This window comes from Schistocerca serialis, chromosome 1 (genome assembly GCF_023864345.2).
Source record: "Schistocerca serialis cubense isolate TAMUIC-IGC-003099 chromosome 1, iqSchSeri2.2, whole genome shotgun sequence".
In the NCBI taxonomy this organism is placed as follows: Eukaryota; Metazoa; Arthropoda; class Insecta; order Orthoptera; family Acrididae; genus Schistocerca; species Schistocerca serialis.
The window spans coordinates 920,595,329-920,621,347 of record NC_064638.1 but is presented as its reverse complement, the minus strand read 5'-3'; the positions used below and the strand labels follow the sequence as shown (position 1 = coordinate 920,621,347).

Here is a 26,019-nt window from a genome sequence, read left to right as displayed (position 1 = left end):
CCAGAGTTCAGAAGTTCATGTGTAGTGTAAGGTGGGTTAATGATGTCACATTAGCAACAAACTTGCCCACAATTTTGTCCAACGCCACCTGAGGTAAGTCACAATATGGGAAGCCCGTCACATTCCCTCTTATTAAAAAATTTCATCCCTTCTTTTGACGCCTCTACGATGGAGATGAAATGGCGACACCCAGCATTGAAATCCTGCTGCTTTCTTGTGTGTGGGCGAGGAAATGGTTTTGGACACCCAGCCGCTCAGAATACACACGAAAAGGCATCAAGGGGTGGCATAAAGGGCGTCAGCGATATCTTCCCTTTCCTTGGGCCGTTGATCGCGTCACATTTCGCGGTCGAAAATACAGTGGCTGTGCGATGAGCAATAGAACAACATTCTTGACAACCTTCGACGCTGCTGACACTGCCGGACGTTTCAACCCCTCTCTGACACTGTGGGGCTACACCTCAAAATGGTTCAAATGGCTCTGAGCACTATGGGACTTAACATCTGAGGTTATCAGTCCCCTAGAACTTAGAACCACTTAAACCTAACTAACGTAAGGACATCACACACATCCGTGCCCTAGGCAGGATTCGAACCTGCGACCGTAGCAGTCGCGCGGTTCCGGACTGAAGCGCCTAGAACCGCTCGGTCACCGCGGCCGGCTTACAACGTGTTCTCACGACAGAGATGCATTGTCAATAATAACTGCAGGGTCTATGAATATTTTCGAAACCTTTGAATCAGTGGAAAGACAGTAACAGAATGCGGGGACTTGCCCCTATCAACCAACGAAATAGACAAGTTGACACTTCGCTGAGTAAGAGGCAAGAAGTATATGGACACGCGCAGGAGCGATTTGATGTAAAATTCAAATACCAGCGCACACAGATGAGAAAAAAGTGCATTCTGTGTGAATAAACGGTAATTATTTGATATAATTAACTACATTAGAGATAAGAAAGAGCAATCTTGTCGCCACTACGATTGAAATAGCTTGGATTGGGCACCGATGTGTCAGTAAAACTCGGGGTTGGCCAGACGCTCATTGGCATGGTTTTATTATTGTCGTGCTGCGCATGAGACTCTCCACCTGAGAGACCGCGCAGGCACCGGGCTTTCGCATCCACCGTGTCAAGGGTAAACGTTTAGTACTTCGACACGGGGAAAACCACTGCTTCGGGCGACAATGCTTGGACGGCGGTGTACACCTTTTCTGATGTGGATTCTAACAGGGGATACATGGGCCGGAGTACAGAAGAGCCATTGTGCTTCAAAACGCATCTCTTCACAGTAGGACTCAGAATACACCCCCCTAAATTTGTATCTCTCCTGACTGCATCTCACCGGGTACAACGATTATTTTGGATGTACGACTACCGCCAACAGAGCACCGATATGGCATGTGGCTGGGTTATTCTCTTGTGTCGTATGTTAACGTGGAATGAAATGGGAAGCCTGATTAGGCTGCTATCGCCACTTACAGGCGAAACATTCCGGCGGCCGTGTACATACAGCATTTGGCACGTGTCTAGTACCTTTAGCAAGACAATGCTCCACCCGTACCGTCTCCCTAACTCCTCCCCATCTCTCTGCTCTCCAATTGTGCCAGGATGTTTTCTGAGAACACTACACGGACATGAGGGTGCACATGTCACCCTCAAGACCACTGGCGCTTAATCGTGCCGAACAAGTCTGAGACACCATCGAACGGTGTGTATACGTCTACGAACGAGCTCCGATCAAACTCTCTGTATTGTGGACGGCGCCTGAGTCGTTTCGAATCAGGATGACCTCGATGCTTTTAGTGTCTCGCGAATTTGTCTCTTGTGGATTTCATCCCACAATGTAATGTTGCCTTCATGAAGGCGCAGTGAGTTGTTACACAGTGCAAGCTTTGTGTCTGTCTTAAATGCTTATGAGAATGTATGTGCTACGGCAACCGCATAGTAATAACGTGATAAAAATTGCCCGGTGAGGTGTGAAATTGTTGATAAATGATCGCAGAGTTCGAGGGGTAGTCATTATGTTTCAATTAAATATGTGTAATTATGTTTGTGTTTGTTCTCATGTCGTTACAGCACTGTGCCGCAGGATTTTTATGTGTACCACTATTGCAGACAGGCCCTTGAAAACCACTCACACGATGAGATAATTACAATTCTGAGTATCCATCCTTTGACCCCAACACATTAGCTTTCAGACAGATGCATTAACGTGAAAGCAGTGTGTGTGTGTGTGTGTGTGTGTGTGTGTGTGCGTGTGAGAGAGGGAGAGAGAGAGAGAGAGAGAGAGAGAGAGAGAGAGAGAGAGAGAGAGAGAGAATGATATTTGCGGACAGCACAGTTCTGGAGGAGAGAGTGTTGTGCCTAGAGGATAGTGTACCTAGGAACATATTACGTTTTACAGTCGGTATTTCAGTCTAGTGACTGATTTTAGAAATACATGATGGAACGCGCACTGGAGAGTGACATAAGCAGTTGCCGCCGTTTTCTACGCTTTATGTTGTTGTTAGACGTGAAATTGTCCTTTGTGCAGCATTTGTAAATATTTGGAATTCCACATATTTAAGTGCTATATAATACTTAAAAGCAATTTGGAATATGCTATTAATTCTTCAATTACAGAATTTTACGGCAATTAAAATTTTATATATTTTTAAAATAACTTAAATAGCAAGTGGACGGTGAAGCCATGTTTCGTTAATGGAGCACCATGTTGTACCTTGAAGCAGAAGCTCTTTTACCATCGAAAATGTGATAGGTGCAAATTTAGTGAGTTTCTTTAATGTCTTAACAATTTCACCTGTCTTGAAACTGCAAATTTCTGTTGGTTTCCGGTACTTTCAGTATCAAATAGTATTTACGTTAAAACGTAATTTTCATAATATTTCTGTTTAATATAATTTCACTTCATGATTATTGGTTTGTAGTAAAGTTCTTTGTAATAGACAGACTACTGAATACTGTAAAGATAAGGTTTTATCGAGTGCAAGGCTTTTAACTTTGAATAGAATATTAATTGTTCGTAGGTAGCCTAAAAATACTTTACCTTGGAATACGTTTTCACGTTAAAAAAGACCTTAATTTTCTGGGGCAGTTTCTGAAAATTCGGAGAAAGGGAGGAAGACTGCAGCAAATGAAAAGTGAATGCCTTCATTTAAACATCAATTCCTGGGCTGACTAGAGGCGAAAGTGAGAAGTGTGTTCCAAGGGACAACACCCTTCCCTACTACAAACTGTCCAGCGTTAGTCGAGACCAGTGTATTGCCTCTTTAAGGGAGGAGTCTCATATTAGACATCGCAACAGAGTGACTCATCACACAGTAGGATGCGCATTGCATCTTGTTAGTCCCCACGTTTCTAGAGGAGGAATGGACAGCAGTTCTCTGGAGAAGTATGAGTTCAGTTGCAGTCTTGATGTAGGTAACAGGTAGAATGGAACCGCCAATCTGATCTGAAGGCATGTGCGCTTTTTGAAGCGTGTTGATCTCGGGGAACAGATGTTGATGCCGTGGCTTATCTGTCTCAATGCTTTTGGATGGGACTGCTTTGTGAGCTAATATAGAGTGTGGCGAGAAGTCTATCGCCTAAATTGACAGTTGTTCTTAATAAATAATTTAATTCATAATGCTGCCATTGTTGCCCATCTAGCAGCAAAAAAAAAAAAAAAAAAAAAAACGCGGTGCAAATGAGTGCAAGTGATCTCGTCAGTTTTTCTAGTTTGTCTTAAAACCGTGAAAACTTATCATTCAAGAAACGTGATAGAGATCATACATCGAATGGACTGTAGTAACATTAATGCTAATCAGTTGTAAGAAAGTTTAAAATACTGTAAAAGTTGTGTGTCCAGAATTTTATGCTTCTGAAATGATTAACCATAATAAAATTTAGATGTGGTCTTAAGTCAGCGATTCGTGTGAAATAACAGCTTCCCTACAGCTGGCGCATCTAATATTTCTGTGTATGTGTAATTGCACTTTCCACTCACGGATTAACATATAATTTCAACTTCCACAGTTTACCAGGTAAATCACGCAATATATATCATTGAAATTGTATTTAATGTGTACTTTGTAAACGTATAATGGCTTTTATGAAAACTAAATATTTTACTTCGTTACGAGTAAGAAACAGCGATTTAAAATAAAAGATTCACGAGAGGTGTCAGACTTTCTCTGCATTGTAACATCTCCGCCCTTGTGGAATCAACTGTGAAAACAACCTTGATAGTCATAGGGGTGCTAACTGATCTTTTCACAATGAACTGTAAATTATTTTAAAATAGGCGATACTGTAATCATAATTGATGAAATTCTATTAGAGTTCGTTAAATATAGGGAAAAAGCAAAAGTAATATTTCAGAAAGCGTTACTGGAGATTCTGAAAAATGACTTTTTTCAAATACCTACGAGCTTGGGGGAGGGGGGGGGGGAGGGGGGGGAGGGGGGGAGGGGGTTCATTTCATACACGAAATATACTGAAAAATACAATCGTTGAGAGTGAACGTGAAGTTTTGTTAATTTTTAAAAGTCTGCTTCGACAAAATTCTGTAAATTGTAGTAGAACAAGTTTAAGCACTTGAAAAATATGAAATACGAGAGACTACAACGCACGGATTGTAGTATAATAAATTCTTGCACTAAAAACGGATATCATTTCGTGTAAAATATTCCAACTTGTCGACATTTCTAACCGGTTTATAACAAAGGCACCTCAGGCTCTGCGGAAGGACGCTGCGGTGCTCGTTATTTATTCATCCCGGTTAATTGGCACACTGCTTGCCTCCAGCGACTCCGCTGAGCTATTGTTTTGCTAGTGCTCTTGTCCTTGCAGTAAGTAGGGTGCTGTGAAGCAGGAATCTGATATATACTGGTCAATGAGAAAAGTATCAGAGATCTCATGTTAAAAAAAGAAGCTTGTCACACCTAGTGTCGATACTGAGCATGTTTCAGATCTCGTAGACAGTAATGACATAATCGTGGAACGATTTAGCCTATCTGATATCCTCCGCTCATGCAAGCCTGCATCCACAGGAAGTTCTGACCGCAAAATCGCGTCATTGGTGCCTTAATACGTGCTTAACTACTTCATGACACTCAAAATACAAAATATACATTATACGCTGAATTATTTGACTCCACGATTATTTCTCGTTGAGGTAACGATATTAATAAAAACAGTAAAAGAAGAGTTCTGTCACCGGCTGTGAAATTTACTGATACACAACGCACCAACGTTCTGTCAATTCACTGCTGCTGTTGTTACCCTGAAGGATCTAAGGGGCACTCAAAGGAAAACCGGACACACGCCTCTAAGGGCCATGGAAAGTAACCATCATACACTTTAAGACATTTATCCCACTGGGAGACGAGACAGTAAATTCCTGTTTCATAGAACACGGTCTGACGCTGACGGATCGACAACGGCAGCCATTCTTCCACTTCCTCGTCCGAGTGAAACGGAAGTCCATGCAAGTCCTTCATCAGATCTACAAAGAAGCGCAAATCACGTAGCCTTCGTCCGATTGGGAATGCGCGGGCTAGCGTTATCCTGCGACGGTATGCTTCCTCTTCTCGTCGATTTCCTGGAGCGTGGAACCACAGTCTAGCGCAGAGCAATGAAGACACTTAGCAGAAACTGTACGCGCCATTATGTCAAACGCCCAGGGATGCTATCGGACAGAATCATTCCGCTGCACGAAAACGCACGCCCCCACAGCGCCGATCGGACGAAGGCTGGGTTTGGGAAACACTGCAGCATCCTGCGTACAGCCCGGATTTTTCACCGTGCGGTTTTCACAACTTTGACACCGTAGAGAAAGACATACATGGACGTCGGTTTGGTCGGACTAGGAAGTACAAGAGTGCGTGCGGTTGTGAATCCATCAGCGCCGACCGAGTTCAACGAAACAGGAATTGACTGTCTCGTCTCACTGCGATAAGCTGGCCGAAGTGGCCGAGCGGTTCTAGGCGCGCAGTCTGGAACCGCGCGACCGCTACGCTCGCAGGTTCGAATCCTGCCTCGTGCATGGATGTGTGTGATGTCCTTAGGTTAGTTATGTTTAAGTAGTTCTAAGTTCTAGGGGACTGATGACCTCAGATGTTAAGTCCCATAGTGCTCAGAGCCATTTGAACCATTTTTGAACCATTGCGATAAATGTCGCGGTTGGTGATTATTTTTGAATGGTCCCATTGTGGCGGGTGTTCGGTTTTCATTTGACTACCCCTCGTAAATGGTGGAGAATTGATGTAAGTCGAAGCGTCCTTCCATGCTTAATGGGCGGTAAGACAGGAAGGTAGCTTAAAGGTAAGTTCCATGTCGACGTCGAGGTTAGTTGGAACGCAACCGCCCACTGGACAAAAGCTGGGAATGGAAATCGGTCGTGGCCTGGTTTGAGGAACCATCCCAGCTTTCCCTTCAAGTACTTAATGGAAATTACGAAATAAATTTCGATCATAGAACGATAATTTAAAAATCAGGACCTACTGAATACTGCGGTCTAAGTTTCGTTCTTGGTCGGGTACAATGAGAAACAATTATTGCTGTTCTTCATCACTGTGATTCCCACAGATAGCCAGTGCTTATTTCACAACTACTATCTTCTCTATTTATGAGAGCTTTTTGGGCTTAATGCTGACTTTAAGCTACATCACCAGACTGGCGGAAAGAAACAGTAACACCCAAGAGACAGTACGCTAGTACCGTCTAACACCGGCACTGACACTGTTAATGGCCTCATTTCGACGCAGATATTGCACAAGTTTCTTCGTGTAACCCATATTCAGTTGAACCGACTAATTGATCGTTAAATCTCATCGAATCACCAAACTGAGGGAATGATGACTGATAAGCTCCTCTTGCTGTTTCAAATAGTCGGAGAGACTTCTGCTGTGGGACAAAAATCGGGTGATATAGCGGCTCTGTCGAGGTGCTATTGGCTACTTGAGTGTTCGTCGAACATGGAACGAATGGGTACAGCCCAGTGAACTCAGCTCGTGTCGAAATGCAAGATTTGGAAGTCACCGACACTTTTGAAATAAACATCCTGGTTCATAATCACGCTAGTGTGAATGAATGGGCCCAAGTCATGGCCCGAAAAACACACCCCAAAGCATTCCAAAACCATCTAAGGTCTGAACTCCTCCCTCCACATAATGCGTGTTCAATGCTTCGTTCGGCCGTCGGTGCACACGACGCATTATATTATTTGAAAAGAGGCAAAATATCGACTCGTGAAGTCACATGGAGTCACAGTGCACGACTTTGGTCAACCGTTATGCAGTTTCAGCGTTCTTTGGCCAACTGAAGCTCTGCAGCTTGTGTGCCGATTTGATTAGTGGCCTTCTGAGACGAACCGAGTAGAAATGTCCACAGCACGCAGTTCAACTGCTCGCTCGGAAACTAACTGCGATTGATACGAGCTTTCCGAGTATTGAACCAGATACGCGATTGGATTCAAGACCTCCTTGCAGTCGCTCTGAGCGGAACAAAATCGACAGATATAAAGGTAATTTCGGCAGAGCCATAAGTAAGTGTGATAGGACCGTTACTGTTTACAATGTATAGAAATGATCTAGTAGAAATCGTCGGAAACTCTTTAATATTATTCGCAAATGTCACGATTGTGTGTAATGGAGTAACAACACCAGAAGATAGTATCAACTTGAAAAATGACCTACTGAGGACTGATGAATGCCACGGGCTGTGGCAGCTGATCCTGAATATAAATAAATGTAACATGTTGCGTATATATGGGAAAAGAAATGCACTACTGTACAACTGCACTAGTGATAACAAATTGCTGGAAACAGTAACCACCGTAAAGTATCTAGGTGGAACTATCCAGAGTGACCTTAAGTGGACTGACCATATAGAACAAATAGCATTGAAAGAAAATGCCAGGTATATTCCCCATCGAGGAAATATCTTACGAAAATGTCAGTCATCCACGAAAGAAGTGACTTACAAGGCGCTTGTTTGACTGATTCGTGAGTATTGCTCTGGGACTGTTTCCAGATAGGACTGATAGGAGGGAGGGACAGAGAGAGAGAGAGAGAGAGAGAGAGAGAGAGAGAGAGAGAGACGGAGAAGATGCAACGAGGGGCGACGCGATCCGCCAAGCGATCATTTAATCGGCCCGAGAGTGCAACAGAGATGCTCAACAAACTCCAGTGGCAAACTTTACAGGAGAGGCATTGGGCAACACGGAGAGGTTTACTGTTATAATTTAGAGAGTAGTTTCTGGGAAGATTCGGACAGTTTAATACTTCCTCCTAAATAAATTTCGCAGAATGACCAGGATGAGAAAATTCGAGGAATTAGAACTAATACACACTCTTCGCGACAATCATTCTTACCACACGCCATTTACAGAGAACAAGGGATCAGTTAGTGGTACCAGAAGTGCGCCCCGCCACATACTGCCGGGTGGCTTGCAGATCATTGATGTACACTCCTGGAAATTGAAATAAGAACACCGTGAATTCATTGTCCCAGGAAGGGGAAACTTTATTGACACATTCCTGGGGTCAGATACATCACATGATCACACTGACAGAACCACAGGCACATAGACACAGGCAACAGAGCATGCACAATGTCGGCACTAGTACAGTGTATATCCACCTTTCGCAGCAATGCAGGCTGCTATTCTCCCATGGAGACGATCGTAGAGATGCTGGATGTAGTCCTGTGGAACGGCTTGCCATGCCATTTCCACCTGGCGCCTCAGTTGGACCAGCGTTCGTGCTGGACGTGCAGACCGCGTGAGACGACGCTTCATCCAGTCCCAAACATGCTCAATGAGGGACAGATCCGGAGATCTTGCTGGCCAGGGTAGTTGACTTACACCTTCTAGAGCCCGTTGGGTGGCACGGGATACATGCGGACGTGCATTGTCCTGTTGGAACAGCAAGTTCCCTTGCCGGTCTAGGAATGGTAGAACGATGGGTTCGATGACGGTTTGGATGTACCGTGCACTATTCAGTGTCCCCTCGACGATCACCAGTGGTGTACGGCCAGTGTAGGAGATCGCTCCCCACACCATGATTCCGGGTGTTGGCCCTGTGTGCCTCGGTCGTATGCAGTCCTGATTGTGGCGCTCACCTGCACGGCGCCAAACACGCATACGACCATCATTGGCACCAAGGCAGAAGCGACTCTCATCGCTGAAGACGACACGTCTCCATTCGTCCCTCCATTCACGCCTGTCGCGACACCACTGGAGGCGGGCTGCACGATGTTGGGGCGTGAGCGGAAGACGGCCTAATGGTGTGCGGGACCGTAGCCCAGCTTCATGGAGACGGTTGCGAATGGTCCTCGCCGATACCCCAGGAGCAACAGTGTCCCTAATTTGCTGGGAAGTGGCGGTGCGGTCCCCTACGGCACTGCGTAGGATCCTACGGTCTTGGCGTGCATCCGTGCGTCGCTGCGGTCCGGTCCCAGGTCGACGGGCACGTACACCTTCCGCCGACCACTGGCGACAACATCGATGTACTGTGGAGACCTCACACCCCACGTGTTGAGCAATTCGGCGGTACGTCCACCCGGCCTCCCGCATGCCCACTATACGCCCTCGCTCAAAGTCCGTCAACTGCACATACGGTTCACGTCCACGCTGTCGCGGCATGCTACCAGTGTTAAAGACTGCGATGGAGCTCCGTATGCCACGGCAAACTGGCTGACACTGACGGCGGCGGTGCACAAATGCTGCGCAGCTAGCGCCATTCGACGGCCAACAGCGCGGTTCCTGGTGTGTCCGCTGTGCCGTGCGTGTGATCATTGCTTGTACAGCCCTCTCGCAGTGTCCGGAGCAAGTATGGTGGGTCTGACACACCGGTGTCAATATGTTCTTTTTTCCATTTCCAGGAGTGTAGATGTAGTCGTAGACAGTGCTGCGTGACATGGCTGCGAGAGAAACGCCAGCTTTTGTAGACACGTTGGACTACCCGAGCTGATACGGCACACATTTGCAGGTTTATTCACGGGGTGATCACGTGCAAGTCACAACAGGATAGCTCCTTTCTGCCACTGGGTCGTCTGTTGAAGTCGACCCTTCGTACTGCGATAATTTCACACAGCCGAGTGTCACATACCAAAGGTTTTACTGCCATGACTCAAGTCAGCGGTGGAGGGTAACATGACCGTATGGAAACATTTCTACATCATATACAGCGCAACAGATCGACCAGTGTGATGTTTTAGGGGGTAACTGTTATTTTGTTCAGTGAGCTTATTTGTACTTCGCAGTATTTTTACTTACTCGTTACACAGGTTTATAGCTGCGTCAACTGACTACATGAAATACAGAGATTTCGTCTAAATGTAGCTCTGTATATAAAGCGCTGCGTGATGGCGTCAGACCAGAGGCTGCTGGAATACGAGAGGGACTACAGGACCGGCTGTCGCATTCCACGATTTCTTTCATTCTTGTTCGTTTTGTTGTTTTAAAGACGTGGGCCGCACCACGTACTCTACACTAGTGCACTCTCACCCGCGCGGACGCATTCGGCCAGAGCTTGAGCTTTTCCTTTGCACACTCACTTGTCAGCAGAGCTTTGCGGAGTGCTGGCGGCAGCCGCTTGCCTGTGTTTCTTGCTGTAGCCGCTGTGCACTGACGGCGCTGCTGTTGCAGCCGTGTTCCCGACGCTGGCGCTGCACGGGCATGACTCGGCGCGGATGACGGCACACGACGAGTACAGCGAACGCCACCAGCGCAAACTCAGGGGCAGCCTGCGTGAGTCTGCACGCACTTACACCCACACCCACACACGCACCCACAGCACCACTCTCCTCCTGCACGTTACACTTTGCTTACATGCAGTTAGTTTCTTAGCTCTAACAAACAGCAGTCAATAAACCATAGACTCAGAACACTTCGTGCCTCGTACCTGTAACAGCCCAGGGCCATTTCTAGACCGGTGCACGTTCGCATGCACCAATGTCGAGTAGACGTATATTAACATCGTTTGATACGTGGCAGTAGTTCTGTTACGTAGTGAGGTTCGACAGGTGATAGGGGCCTTGCTGAGTAAACCACTTCGTGATCTGCTGAAGTGATTCAGCGAAATGATAGAAAAACTAATTGGGATGTCCTGAACTCGCTGCTCACGAACAGAAGTCCTTATTGTAACTCTTCTGCTGGCTCATTTGACTTCAATAAAAATTATGCATTCAATTCGCGAAGGCTAGGTTTGAGCTTCGTGGGACATAGCTTGGAAGCTAAAGTTGTTCTTTACGAGGAGAACTCAAGTGCCATAACCTGATTTTCCAGGAACTTCACTGAGTGGAAGAGGGATCAAAATAAGTGAACACATCTCTCAGCTTACCTGTAAATATTCGATCGTTTTGTAGAAAACGATGGTCAAAGTTTTCGAAACCTTTGTACTCTTTGGCGACTAAGTAACCTAACCGGAACGGTGGCACGGTGGTTAGCGCCACAGCTTCAACATCTTTTTTTTCCTGTGTTCTAAAACCGATTACTATTATATAATTTTATTTTTCATTTATCCACTCATGTCCTTAGAAGGTAACTACACGAATGTTTTCCAGTGTATACTGAAATAACGTTGTCCTTATTCCTATGCTAATTGTATATGCGGTGAATAGAAAAAACCACAATAAGTGATTGGAAAAATTATTTGAAGTTGTTTTTGGTGAATTTTCTGTAGTGTATCTTGTTTCATTTGATTCATAATCAATTGAAAGCACCAGGTTTTTGAAAAATGATCCGTTAAGCGTCGAGAGCCGCGAAATTACTGCTAATGTTTGAAATCTTCAGCAATGTTAACGACCCTTGTTTTCCTTGTGGTAGTCGTACGAAGAATGACGCTGTGTCAAACCTGTCTTCGTGTGATGCTCCTGATATTCAGAATTTCTATGTTTCGAATGATTCAAATGGCTCTGAGCGCTATGGGACTTAACTTCTGAGGTCATCAGTCCCCTAGAACTTAGAACTACTTAAACCTAACTAACCTAAGGACATCACACACATCCATGCCCGAGGCAGGATTCGAACCTGCGACCGTAGCAGTCCCGCGGTTCCGGACTGAGCGCCTAGAACACACAGCTTCTCCGAGGTAGCGATGAAGCGGGGATTTTCTTGTATGACCATTTCACGAGTTACCGTGAATATCAGGAATCCTGTAAAACATCAAATCTCCGACAACGCTGCGGCCGGAAAAAGATCATGTAAGAACGGGACCAACGACAACTGAAGAGAATCGTTCAACGTGTCAGAAGTGCAACTCTCCCGCAAATCGCTGTAGATTTTAATGCTGGGCTATCAGCAAACGAATCATTAAACAAAATATCATCGTTATGGGCTTTCGGAGCCGAAGGCCCACTCGCGTACCCTTGATGGCTGCAAGACACAAAGCTTTACGCCTCGCCTGGTGACGTCGACACCGACATAGGACTGTTGATGACTGGAAACATTTTTCATGGTCGGATGAGTCTCGTTTCAAATTGTATCGAGAGGATAAACGTGTACGGGTATGGAGACAACCTAATGAATCCATAGACCCTGCATGTCAGCTGGGGACTGTTCAAGCTGGTTCAGGCTCTATAATGGTGTGGGCCTGTGCAGTTGGAGTGATATTGGACCCCTGATAGTCTAGATAAAACTCTGACAGGTGACCCCGCGCATTCAGAATTGCTACAGAGTGGCTCCAGGAACACTCTTCTTAGTATAAACACTGGCCACTCTTCTTAGTATAAACACTGGCCACCAAACTCCCAAGACATGATCATTATTGAGCATATCTGGGATGCCTTGCAACGTGCTGTTCAAAATAGATCTCCACCCCCTCGTACTCTTACGGATTTATGGAAAGCCCTACAAGATTCCTGGTGTCAGTTCCCTCCATCACTACTTCGGACATTAGTCGAGTCCATGCCACGTCGTGTTGCGGCACTTTCGCGTGTTCGCGGGGGCCCTACACGGTATTAGGGAGGCGTACCAGTTTCTTTGGTTCTTCAGCCTTTGTATTCCCTAAGTTGATGAGATGTAAGAAACATTCGTTTTGTGATCTTCTACGGACATGAGTAGAGAAATGGAAAGAGAAAACAAATAAAAACAATGATTGTGTTTCGAACATGGGACACAAAAGTGAGAAGCCGCTACGCTAGCCACTATGCTACCAATTGAGATGAGCTGATCGCGAGCGAAAAGTCGTTTAAGTTACGTCAACAATTTTGACGGTCGTTTCCTCAAAGACGGTCGAGCATCTAGGGATAAACCGTGACAAGTGTTCGCTTATTTTGGCTCCTCTTCCACTGAGCGAAATTTCTGGGAGTCGGGTTATGGCACTTCCCGTGTTCTCCTCGTTAGCAAGCTCAACAGTAGCCATTACCCTACTTGCAGAGCAGCACTGTCTTTGCCACCGCAAGTATGAACATTTATCACAAGACATCACATGTTTATAACGATCTGAATCATACGACAGAAACGAGCAGCGTGTGTGAGAGGAATAGACTAATGTAAGATCATGTATTGCTTTCGCTGTGACGATTATAGTCTTCATTTTCACAGCAATGAAATATAGTTTTTTCTTATGGCTCATGGAGAACCACAGCAATGGAGATACCTGGGAAATAGATAGATTGTGGAAGATAAGCAACATATTAAACAGATAGTGAAGGAAATGAGGGTAAAGATGAATAAATCGTATTTTAGAAAACTTAGAAAAAGCTACATAAAACGTGAAGTATGTGAACAGTAATCGGCATCGACAGAGAAAACATGAAACGGCAAGAAGTAATGTCCCGAAATCCTTCGGAACTAATAAAGTTCTTCTGAATCGAAGTCCTCGACAGTTATGCAAGATACATGTTCTAGAGCAAAAGGACAGTCATGCCTTTTACGGGCATGTAGGCGGAGTAGCTCAATGAAAAAGTAATATTGAAAATACGCAGAGAATGGCAACCATTGTTCGGAATAAAGTAAGCTAAGAGAAGAGGACAAAATAAAATTGTGGACATGAATTACAGAAAACTTTGGGTAGCTTACTACAAATGCAAATTAAGTTCTCTAAATCACATGATACTCTCTTTTCACCAAGAAAAGGGGAATTTCAAAAGAAAATTAAATTTGTGCTCATGAACTGTCGGTTTCTACGTAGTAAATGAAAATTATAAATGGTGTAATGTCAGTTAGACAGCGAGATTATTGGGAAGAGATGAAATATTGGGACATATAGCGGCCAGACCCATTTCCATCTTTCACATCTGGCAATGATTTCTATTAGTGAAAAATGTCAAACTGCACAGTGATTGCAGGTGCACATTAACTGTTCTAGTACAACTGGAGCCAATATGTCCCTATAACAACAATGAAATTATATATCCTCCTGGTTTTAAAAGCCGTTATTTTCAGAATGTATTGCTTTCTCTCATTCATTTCTACACATTAAAAATTATTCATATTTTTGGCACAGAGTATCAGTGGGCCCAATATGACCCAAATTTTGTTTATTTATTTCTTGAATGTGACATTTACGAAGACAAAATGATGAATTTTGCGTTGAACAGGTTTTATCCAAAATATCTGCTATAATTAAAATACTTTTTCCCGTCTTTTTTGTATCTATTGTTAGGGTTTCTTGTCTCAGACGTTGTTGTAGCATTCCTTGTGCCACTGGGGTCATTGTGACCCCTACAGACGTTGGAAAATTACATCTCCCTTATTTTCAAAGCTATTATTATCTAAATACGACTTTAGACCTCTGAGTCAGTTGTATAAAATGATGTTTTGTCAGTTTTATATTTACAACACATTAAAATTTATTCATGTTTTTTGTGCTGAGTACCACTGGGGTCAGTATGACCCTAGTCTAAATTTTTGTTTCTTGAATGTAGTATTCACTAAAATAGAACTATGACTGTTACATCAGACAACTATAGTGTATGTTTTATGTTAGTTTCTTAAAATACAAACAATATATCCTGTGTAAATAACATCAAGCTCTATGATCCTAGTGATACTCAGTGAAACAAAAAAATCCTGGTAGTAGGAGGGTTAATCTGTAGGTCCCCTATAAATGGCTGGGTAAGGCAATTGAAAGGACAGAAGAGAGGAGTGTATGACCACCAAGGAAAGCAATGTTGCGTTCAAGTAAATTTTCGTTTCAAGGACAGTGATACCTTTATCTGACATTAGAATTAATAGAATTAGGGTAATGAGCAAGAAAACATAAATCATTTGTATTGGATTTGAACCCTACTTCTCTTAAAAAGTAGTCCTGTATCTTCACCACTAAGCATCCTTGTGAAACATGAAGCAACAAACAGAACCGTTGTGTTGGTTCTTACATATGGACATAAAATAGGGACGGAATATGGCCAATAACTTAATAAAGAACTAAACTGAAAAATCTGTTTGTGGGAGAGACAGTAAATACTATTACGATCTACTATAAAGGTATTTTTTCCACTTCACTTTCAGCATTAAAAGTGCTTTTTTGAAAACATTTCGAATTTGGATGATCAGTCAGTCCATTTCTCTATGAGATTCATAGCAATGCGAGGAACAGAGATAATATTATGTGCAACAGGCTAAACAGTGACTGTAAATTTGCACTAGCAATACTTATGTTAACTGCCTTCAGTATGGTTTGTAATACATATTACTGCTGTAAGTCCTGAAAGCCTCTACAACTAAAACGTTTTTAGAGGTATAGCTTGTTCCAAATAAATATCTTCAGTTGTTACAGTTGTTTAATTTTCTGCAAGTGAGATCTTTCCCTCAACCTGTTTGTTCTGTTTATATCTTTCCCTGTAAATCAGTCCTAAGCCACACCTTACTGAATGCATCTAGTCTCCATTATTTCAAATTACAAGCTCCTCAACATCACATTTCTAAAAGCCACATGTCTATTGATTGTACCACATTTGTTTAAACAAAGCACTACACTCCAAATAAACACGTTCTGATGCTAGACTTATATAGTTCCATTAGGCCTCTTTATGGCAATTTTTGTATCTTAGACAAATAGTTAATTCTGATAATTTTTATTGTCTTCAACTTGTATCTGTTTTTCAGTGTTAATATGTAATACATACACTTACAAAAGTCTTTACCTTTTTATACTTGCCATGAAGCATTATATTTATTAAAAAGCATAGTAAAATGGGAAATCTCAGTGAAGTGAAAAATAGAATTATGTAACTTAAATAAATTTGAAAATCTAAAAACATATAAAAAGACTAGCTGTTATAACATTCCAAGACAACTCTGGTCACATTAGAGAGACTAGAGATCCCTACATATACACATCTGTGTGAATGAGCTAGTTAAGGTATAAATATGTAACTTTTTTATTTTGTTTATTTGTTTGCAACAACTCTGGTCACATTAGAGAGAATAGAGACCCCTACATTTACACATCTGTGTGAATGAGCTAGTTAGGGTATAAATATGTAACTTTTTTATTTTGTTTATTTGTTTGCTCTGGAAAGATTAACGGTATCAGGCTTGTTACACATTTTACATTACAGTGATTATCACTCACATTTTAGAAGTCCTCACATTTAGAATGGAACTCAACACTTCCCAATAACTGATACACATGATGGAAATAGTAGTAGCTACAACAGAAAAAAACAGTTAACGCTACATGATGAAAAGCAGATCAAAAATTAAATTACAGGCAGGTAGGTTTAAACTGGGGGTACTGACAGCAGTGGACATGAATGAAGGGGTGGGAGAGGTTGAGACAGAGGAAAGTGTAATACATAACAAGAGATCAACAGAGGATGACAGAAACTGTCATAACAACCCAGAAACTAAAAAGATAAAGAATCATAACTGGGAGCAGAAAGAGGCTTTCGTGTTATTGTTTGATAGGGATAAATGACCAGACATATTAATTTTACATTAAATAATATGATATTGACAAAAGAAAATGCTGAAAGAATAATGCCTCTTCATAATGTCTTCATCAGCATTTAGGTTTCTGTTTCTAATGACCTCATTGCAACCATGGAAAAATTCATGTCATATAATCATAAACACATATTTTTTAACTTAAATTCTATAAAACTAACGCCATTTATAGTCTCTACTCTATAGATACACTAAGATATAATCAGATGCTCAAGTTGGATCTGTGGACTGGGTTTGAACCACTGTTTATTACTTGTTCCTGTCAAGTCAAATTCTCTCCAAAGTAATTTCCACTAGTTTCTACCCATTATTATTCTTTTAGTTTTTCTACATAGTATTTAATGTAACATAGTTACTGGTACTTCCAAATTAAGTTTTTCAGATTCACTTCTTTAATTTTTAATTACAACTTTTGTACATGATGTTTGTACTTAGAATACCAAAATAGACTTTAGATCACTAGAAATACATTTTACAAAATTTCCAAATGTATTGTTGACTTGTAGTTTGAACACCATTTTATTCACTTCTTTTATACTATGACTTATGAGCATAAACTATTGTATTATTAATTAATATACCACTTGTTTTCAATTTGAAATATTTTAATGTTAATAACTTCATCATACAAAAAATTGATGTTGGAAAACTTACAACACATTCTATTTTACCTAAAACAAATTCAGAATTTCATGTCAGTTTATTGCAAAGAAGTTCTATAGAAGAAATAAGTACTGACCTCAAATACAAGAATGTATTTTTATTTCATGACAAGCATTTCACTTCAGATCAAAAACTGATTTTATAGTTACCAACCATTGCTACTAAAATTTGCATTGAGAATCCAATTACATATGCAGTTTATAGGTCTACACTTTTATTTAATATTGGGTTTGGTGCATAATATGATAAATTAAACAACACTACTAAAAATGTCTTTGACAAGACAGAAAATATATAAAGCAGATTTATTAAGAGAAATCAATTGAAAGCAATTAGACTATGAAGAAGAAAAGACAGAAACTTCTATCTCGCAGACACCACATTTTGTATGTTATGAGGACAAGCAGCACTGTAAGTAAGAACAAAAATAAAATTATACATGCCTCCCAAGAGTTTTTCATTTGTTTACTAGGTTTAAAAAGGTTTATTAGGGACACAGATAGAAATGAAAATTGAAATAGTCCACAGTTAATAACAATTGAATTGAAAAGGCCTGGTAAATGAAGGTATTTAAACAGAAACTGTTAAACCCAAGGCAAACTAATACATATTGAACTTGGAAAATGTTTACAAAATATCTGCAGTACAGGAAATTCCCCAAAACATGAACAATGCTGTACTTATTGTATTTGACAAAAACAGGACTGAGAAGGCATAATAAACTAAGGAGCTATCATCTTCATATATCTTCAAAATAGTCATTAATATATTGACAAACTGCATAGGAATAAGTTGGATTTTCATCTGTCAAAAGAAAAATCTGATTTTAGAATTCGATGGAACATTTGGAAACTGTGAATGAAATCATGGGAAGGACCAATGAGTTTTATTAACTCTTTCCCTAGAATTGTCGATATTCTAAAGAGTTTGATTCAGGGTCAAAAAATTTGTACCAACAGCCTCTGAAAAACAAAATGTTCATTCCACCAATATTAGAATATTGAAAATTATACACATCAATACTGCAGCTTCCATTAAGCTTCACAAAGATATTGAGAAAATGAATATTGATAAGGAAGCAAGCAAAAAGATTTCACAGTACAATATTTTTTCATCAGTTCAAGAAGAAGCTTCCGATCCTATAAACTGAAAAGCTGAGGAAGCAATACATTTTAATAGGACATATCCATATTATCTTCATTTTACAAATGACTTTATACTGTAGGCTGTAGCACAGTAGACTTCAGCAATGTGCAAGAAATTTTCATGGAACAAGTTTTAAAATTAACCTGAAAATCATGTATATGATTGATGTGATTTATTATTTACATATCGAAAGAAAATTGTAAATTTAACAATGAAGCCATAGAACTGGGTGAGTAGTAGCTTAATTTAGGGCTGTTGAATAAGACAACTTGATGAATGGCTTTGAATAAGCTAAAGAGAGTTCCCAAAACTAATCTTTTGATGTCACTGAAAATGAAAGTTTACAGTCAGTGATTACAAGCAGTTCTGACTTAAGGCAAGGAGATAAAAAATGTATCAGAGAACCGACTGATGTTGAAGAGATAAACATGACTATAATGAAGAAGAAGTGGAGGAGAGCGTGAGTGTAGCAAGGCTAAGCGATGGTGGAAGGACAAAGTGAATTGTTTATTGGATTCCATGAGATAAGGAACGACCGAGATAACGACCAAGTTTACTGCTTACTTGTTATCCGTTTCTAATCCAAATTCAGTACTTACTTCAGCTATATTGCCTAAAGTGCATGTCGATATTCTAAGCTTTTAATGAGAAGACTATCAGCTTTGTGTACGTTACTTACTCTTTTTCTGTGAATTCTTTGCATAATTCAACTGTGTTAAGTGCATTTAGTAACCTTATTTCAGAATGAAACTTAAAAATGATTAAAGATAACATTCACCTCCACCTGACACATCTCATGTCTTCATACTGAAACTGATGGAACTTACCAGATGTATTTTGACACTTGTGTTACTGACAATTATACAGATGTCGTCACTATTTATTTGATCTATAGGAATATAATCTTCCTCTCATGGTCGCCTCAAACTTGACAGCCACATCAGGAATACAGAAATACCAGTCACTTAGGAATGAAATAAAGAAGGAATACAGGGAAGCTAAGGCGATACAGCCACATGAAGAATGCGAAGAAATCGAAAAATAAATGATTGTTGGAAGGACTGCTTCAGCATATAGAAAAGTAAACACAACCTTCGGTGAAATTAAAAGTAAGCGTGGTAACATTAAGAACGCTGTTAAATGCAGAGGAGAGAGTGGATAGCTGGAAAGAATTCACTGAGGGTCTTTGTGATGGAGACGACTTGGCTGAAGACGCGATGGTAGAAGAAACGGGTTTCGACAGGGAAGAGATGAGGTATCCAGTATTAGAATCAGAATTTTTGAGAGTTTTGGACGACTTAGGAAGAGGGGATACATAACTTTCCATCGGAATTTCTAACGTCATTGTGGCAAGTGGCAAAAAGAAAATCTAATGTTCACATTGATGTGTAGAATGTATTACATTGGTGATATACCATCAGACTTTCGGAAGAAGATAATCCATCACAATTCCGAACATTGCAAGAGCCGACAAGTCCGAGAATTATCGCACTATCAGCTTAACACCTCATGTATCCAAATCGCTGACAAGAATAATATACAGGAGAATGAAAAAGGAAATTGAGTGTCTATGAGATGACGTTCGGTTAGGCTTTAGTAAAGGTAAAGGCACCAGAGATGCAGTCTGATGTTGCATTTGATACTGGAAGCAAGACTGAAGAAAAATCAAGGCACATTCCAAGGATTTGCCGACCTGGAAAAAGCTTTCGACAGTGTAAAATGGTGCAAATAGTTCGAAATCCTGTGAAAAATAGCGGTAAGCTATAGGAAAAGACGGGTGATATACAATGTGCACAAGAACCAAGTGGAGAATAATAAGAGTGGTAGACAAAGAACGAAGTGCGCTTGATTAAAAAGAGCCTAAGACAAACATTTAGTTCATCGACCCTGCTGTTCAATCTATACATCGAAGAAGCATGACGGAAATAACAGAAATGTTCAAAAGTAGGATTAAAATTCAAGGTGAAAGATATGAATGACAAGATTCGCTGATAACATTGCTGTCATCCGTGAAAGTGAAGAAGAATTATAGGACCTCTTAATGGAATGGTCTAACAAAAAATAGAATATCGATTGTGTGTAAATCGAAGAAAGCAGAACAGCGAGAAAATTGGCGTCATAATTAGAGATCACGATGTAGTTGAAGCTAAGGAATTCTGCTGAGGAGACCACAAAAACCAGACTAGCACTGGTGGAAATGGCATTCCTGGCCAAGGTAAGTCTACTAGTATCAAACATAGGACGTAATCTGAGGAAACATTTCTGAGAATATACGTTTGGAGCGCAGCATTGTACGGTAGTGAAACGTAGACTTTGGGGAAAACCGGAACAGAAGGTAATCGAAGAACCTGAGATGTTGATAATTAGATGAACTGATAAGGTATGGAATGAGGAACTTCTCTGCTGAATCGACGTGGAAACTACCGTATGGAAAACACTGACAAAAAGAAAGGAGAGAACGGTAGGACATCTATTAAGACAGCAGGGAATAACTTCTATCATACTAGAGTGAGTTGTATAGGTTGAAAGCGGTAGAGGAAATCAGAAATTGGAACACATGCAGCAAATAATTTAGGACATATGTTGAAAATGAAAAGGTTGACACAAAGGAGGAATTAGTGTAGGGCAGACTGATGACTGATGACTTAAAAAAAACGAGGGGGGGGGGATGTAATGCTTGAGTCCGAGGGTTCGTGCTGTCATTGATGCTATATTAGCATCAATGCTATATTAGGTACAGACGTACTACACTCCTGGAAATTGAAATAAGAACACCGTGAATTCATTGTCCCAGGAAGGGGAAACTTTATTGACACATTCCTGGGGTCAGATACATCACATGATCACACTGACAGAACCACAGGCACATAGACACAGGCAACAGAGCATGCACAATGTCGGCACTAGTACAGTGTATATCCACCTTTCGCAGCAATGCAGGCTGCTATTCTCCCATGGAGACGATCGTAGAGATGCTGGATGTAGTCCTGTGGAACGGCTTGCCATGCCATTTCCACCCGGCGCCTCAGTTGGACCAGCGTTCGTGCTGGACGTGCAGACCGCGTGAGACGACGCTTCATCCAGTCCCAAACATGCTCAATGGGGGACAGATCCGGAGATCTTGCTGGCCAGGGTAGTTGACTTACACCTTCTAGAGCACGTTGGGTGGCACGGGATACGTGCGGACGTGCATTGTCCTGTTGGAACAGCAAGTTCCCTTGCCGGTCTAGGAATGGTAGAACGATGGGTTCGATGACGGTTTGGATGTACCGTGCACTATTCAGTGTCCTCTCGACGATCACCAGTGGCGTACGGCCAGTGTAGGAGATCGCTCCCCACACCATGATGCCGGGTGTTGGCCCTGTGTGCCTCGGTCGTATGCAGTCCTGATTGTGGCGCTCACCTGCACGGCGCCAAACACGCATACGACCATCATTGGCACCAAGGCAGAAGCGACTCTCATCGCTGAAGACGACACGTCTCCATTCGTCCCTCCATTCACGCCTGTCGCGACACCACTGGAGGCGGGCTGCACGATGTTGGGGCGTGAGCGGAAGACGGCCTAACGGTGTGCGGGACCGTAGCCCAGCTTCATGGAGACGGTTGCGAATGGTCCTCGCCGATACCCCAGGAGCAACAGTGTCCCTAATTTGCTGGGAAGTGGCGGTGCGGTCCCCTACGGCACTGCGTAGGATCCTACGGTCTTGGCGTGCATCCGTGCGTCGCTGCGGTCCGGTCCCAGGTCGACGGGCACGTGCACCTTCCGCCGACCACTGGCGACAACATCGATGTACTGTGGAGACCTCACGCCCCACGTGTTGAGCAATTTGGCGGTACGTCCACCCGGCCTCCCGCATGCCCACTATACGCCCTCGCTCAAAGTCCGTCAACTGCACAAACGGTTCACGCCCACGCTGTCGCGGCATGCTACCAGTGTTAAAGACTGCGATGGAGCTCCGTATGCCACGGCAAACTGGCTGACACTGACGGCGGCGGTGCACAAATGCTGCGCAGCTAGCTCCATTCGACGGCCAACACCGCGGTTCCTGGTGTGTCCGCTGTGCCGTACGTGTGATCATTGCTTGTACAGCCCTCTCGCAGTGTCCGGAGCAAGTATGGTGGGTCTGACACACCGGTGTCAATGTGTTCTTTTTTCCATTTCCAGGAGTGTATTTAAAATTTCTGCCGTATCGTGACTGGAATCAGAGTTCCCCGTTTATCGGGAGCGGACGCCTTAACTACTTCCGCTACACAGTACTTGGACGCTCCCCGGAACCTCCATGTGTCACATTGTGTACATCCTTATTTCATAGTCCTCTATATTCACCACCTAATGCTCTCCAACTTTACTAATTGTATTCCTGCACAGGGAGAATGAACCTAGGAGGAATCGAGACCACTGTTGCTATAGTCGAGTACCCGTCTAGGCTTGTAATGCTTTACTTGCATGTCTCAAAGAACAGACATTATTTACCATTCGCAGCTGTACGAAATAATTCGAAATTTATTTACCGCCTGTCAATTCTTTGCCACCAGCTGTGTTAGGTATAGGGATAGCCAAAGTGGTTAAGGCGACTCTTCGCAGTAAGCTGGAAATCCGGTTCGAGTCCTGGCCCTGCACAAACTAATAGCTGGTACCTTTATACGTAATACAACTAATGTCAAGGAATTCGACGACAGCGAATAAATTTGGAATTATTTCGTACAGCTGAGGATCGTGAATGATCCGTTCTTTCAGACATCCAAGTAACATTCAAGCAGTATATTTGGCATGTGATAGTTATCATGTTTACTTTAAAAGTGTTTTGTTCCTTTGCAGTTATTATTCGTTCACATTACATTTGTGCTTTTTCCTGCTCTCATCTCCCGTTATGTTATTCATTCTCTACTACATCGTTGATTTTAGAAAAGAGAAATTCCTTATTGACTCAGTCGCGATTTTCTGTTGCTATGCAGTTATCGTCTTCTGCCGTTACGTTTTACCTGCTTTCGAGAATGTATCTTCCACGCTGCAACGGAATATGCGTTATAATAAAACATTGCAACAGATTAAAAGTTTATGGCACACTGGATCTTGAACCCGTACCCTGTATGTTTTCGGACTGGACTTTAACCGGCTCCACTATCCGGTAATTTTAAGAAAATCGATTACTTCGGTATCAGATTCCTCTCATTCCTTTTCATATTTCGTTTTATTGTTTAAAAGTAAATGTTCTTCGGAAATACTGCTGCTTCATTATCCATCTTGTAGGTTCATTAGCATAATTTATTTACGTCAAGGCGACGGCATTCATCCACATTGCCTACGACACTGAAACAATAAAATACAGTGTTGGTGGTAGTAACTGTTGATAATGGTCTACAACGTCTTATCGCTCATGAAATAACTGATGAGTGAAAGTTCTATGTGTGTTGGTATTTTCTATATCTATATCCATACTATGCAACCCACTGTAAAGAACAAGATCGAGGGCACTTATCATACTATCAAGCTTCACTGTTTCTTCCTGTCCTATTAACGTATCTAGCGGGGCAAGAACAATTGTTCAGATGCTTCTCTGCCTGCTGTAATTGATCCAAGCTTGTATTAGTGATTCATACTATAACGATATAAAGGGAGCAGTATTTTGTTTCTTCATTCTCACTTCACTGGAAATTTGTAATTAGACACTCGCGGGATGGCGTCTGTATTCAATTATCTGCTACTACAAGTATTTCAATGATGCTCTCACGTGCGCCACACAAATAAGTAACAATTCGTGCTGCTTTTCTCTGTAACTTTCGGTATGCCGTGTTAGATTTCGCTGGCATGGGTCCACTACACTGCAGCAATATTCTAGTTTGAGCTGCTCGACTGTTTTTTAAGTGACTCCATTTTCCGTATATTCTGTCCAGTCTGTCACCTGCTTTACCAACAACTGAGCCTCTATAACCACTTCAATTCACATCGCTAGAAATTGTCACATCCAGCTGACTGATCCAGTTGTCACTCTTTGTTATTGCAGTCATACGATTTTGCATGATGTGAAGAGCATAATGTTTCATTAATGGACATTTAAAGTTGTCAATGTTTGCATCAATTGGAAATCGTTACAAGACTTCCAGAATATACGTGCGGCGTTTTTCGCACAGAACATTTTTAGAGATAACTGCGCCATCTGCAGAAAGTCTGAGGCTACTATTAATTATCTCTAACAATATGAACAGCAAAAGTCCCAACACATTTCCCTGGGGCACTCTTCAAGTTGCTTTTTCGTTTCTCGATGACTTTCCACCGAAGATATGATCTTTTGACCTCCCTACAAAGAAATATTCATTGGAGTAACATACGTTTGAGAAACATCAGTGTGGCAATATTTAGTGTTTCCCGTATCAATGTGATACTAGGCCAAAGACAACGCTACCAAATGCAGGAATACTTCTGAAATTAGCATGGAGACGGAACTTCCAGACACAAGCGGAAATCAGACGAAAGTGCAACACTGGTTACGTTTCAAATGACCGAAATGATTGCTTATGGTAAAATAAATACTCCTTTTTAATAATCGAAAAGAAAGATTTAAAATTTCCTAAGCTTCTACGTCTAATTAACTACCTTTCAAGTGTGGTCTAGATCTGTGTTGTTCCAATAGAGTACAAGTAATTGTATGTAGCTTCTGTCATATAATGTGCGTATGCTGTTTTTTGTCAGTTTGATAATTAGTATCACATGTTTAATCGTCCTTTTACTTATTTGGTAACTGCAGTTTGAATTACAGGATGTAAATTTTTGCTTCGTTTATTATTTATGATGTTGTTGTTGTTGTGGTCTTCAGTCCTGAGACTGGTTTGATGCAGCTCTCCATGCTACTCTATCCTGTGCAAGCTTCTTCATCTCCCAGTACCTACTGCAACCTACATCCTTCTGAATCTGTTTAGTGTATTCATCTCTTGGTCTCCCTCTACGATTTTTACCCTCCACGCTGCCCTCCAATACTAAACTGGTGATCCCTCGATGCCTCAGAACATGTCCTGCCAACCGATCCCTTCTTCTAGTCAAGTTGTGCCACAAACTTCTCTTCTCCCCAATCCTATTCAATACTTCCTCATTAGTTATGTGATCTACCCATCTAATCTTCAGCATTCTTCTGTAGCACCACATTTCGAAAGCTTCTATTCTCTTCTTGTCCAAACTATTTATTGCCCACGTTTCACTTCCATACATGGCTACACTCCATACAAATACTTTCAGAAACGACTTCCTGACACTTAAAGCTATACTCGATGTTAACAAATTTCTCTTCTTCAGAAATGCATTCCTTGCCATTGCCAGTCTACATTTTATATCCT

The 26,019-nt window shown here is 41.9% G+C and overlaps 1 protein-coding gene across 2 annotated transcripts in view; it reads left to right on the top strand.

The window, feature by feature from the left end:
- Positions 1-26,019, top strand: part of LOC126412357 (developmental protein eyes absent-like) — a 249,261-nt gene that overhangs the window by 157,502 nt on the left and 65,740 nt on the right. Inside the window, exon 2 of one of the 2 annotated variants that reach the window (XM_050081914.1) lies at positions 10,633-10,734. The exons of the other annotated variant lie outside the window; for it this stretch is intronic. Within the exon in view, the coding sequence (XP_049937871.1) occupies positions 10,633-10,734 (102 nt within the window). The remainder of the gene's footprint in view (positions 1-10,632; positions 10,735-26,019) is intronic. 2 annotated transcript variants of the gene reach the window in all.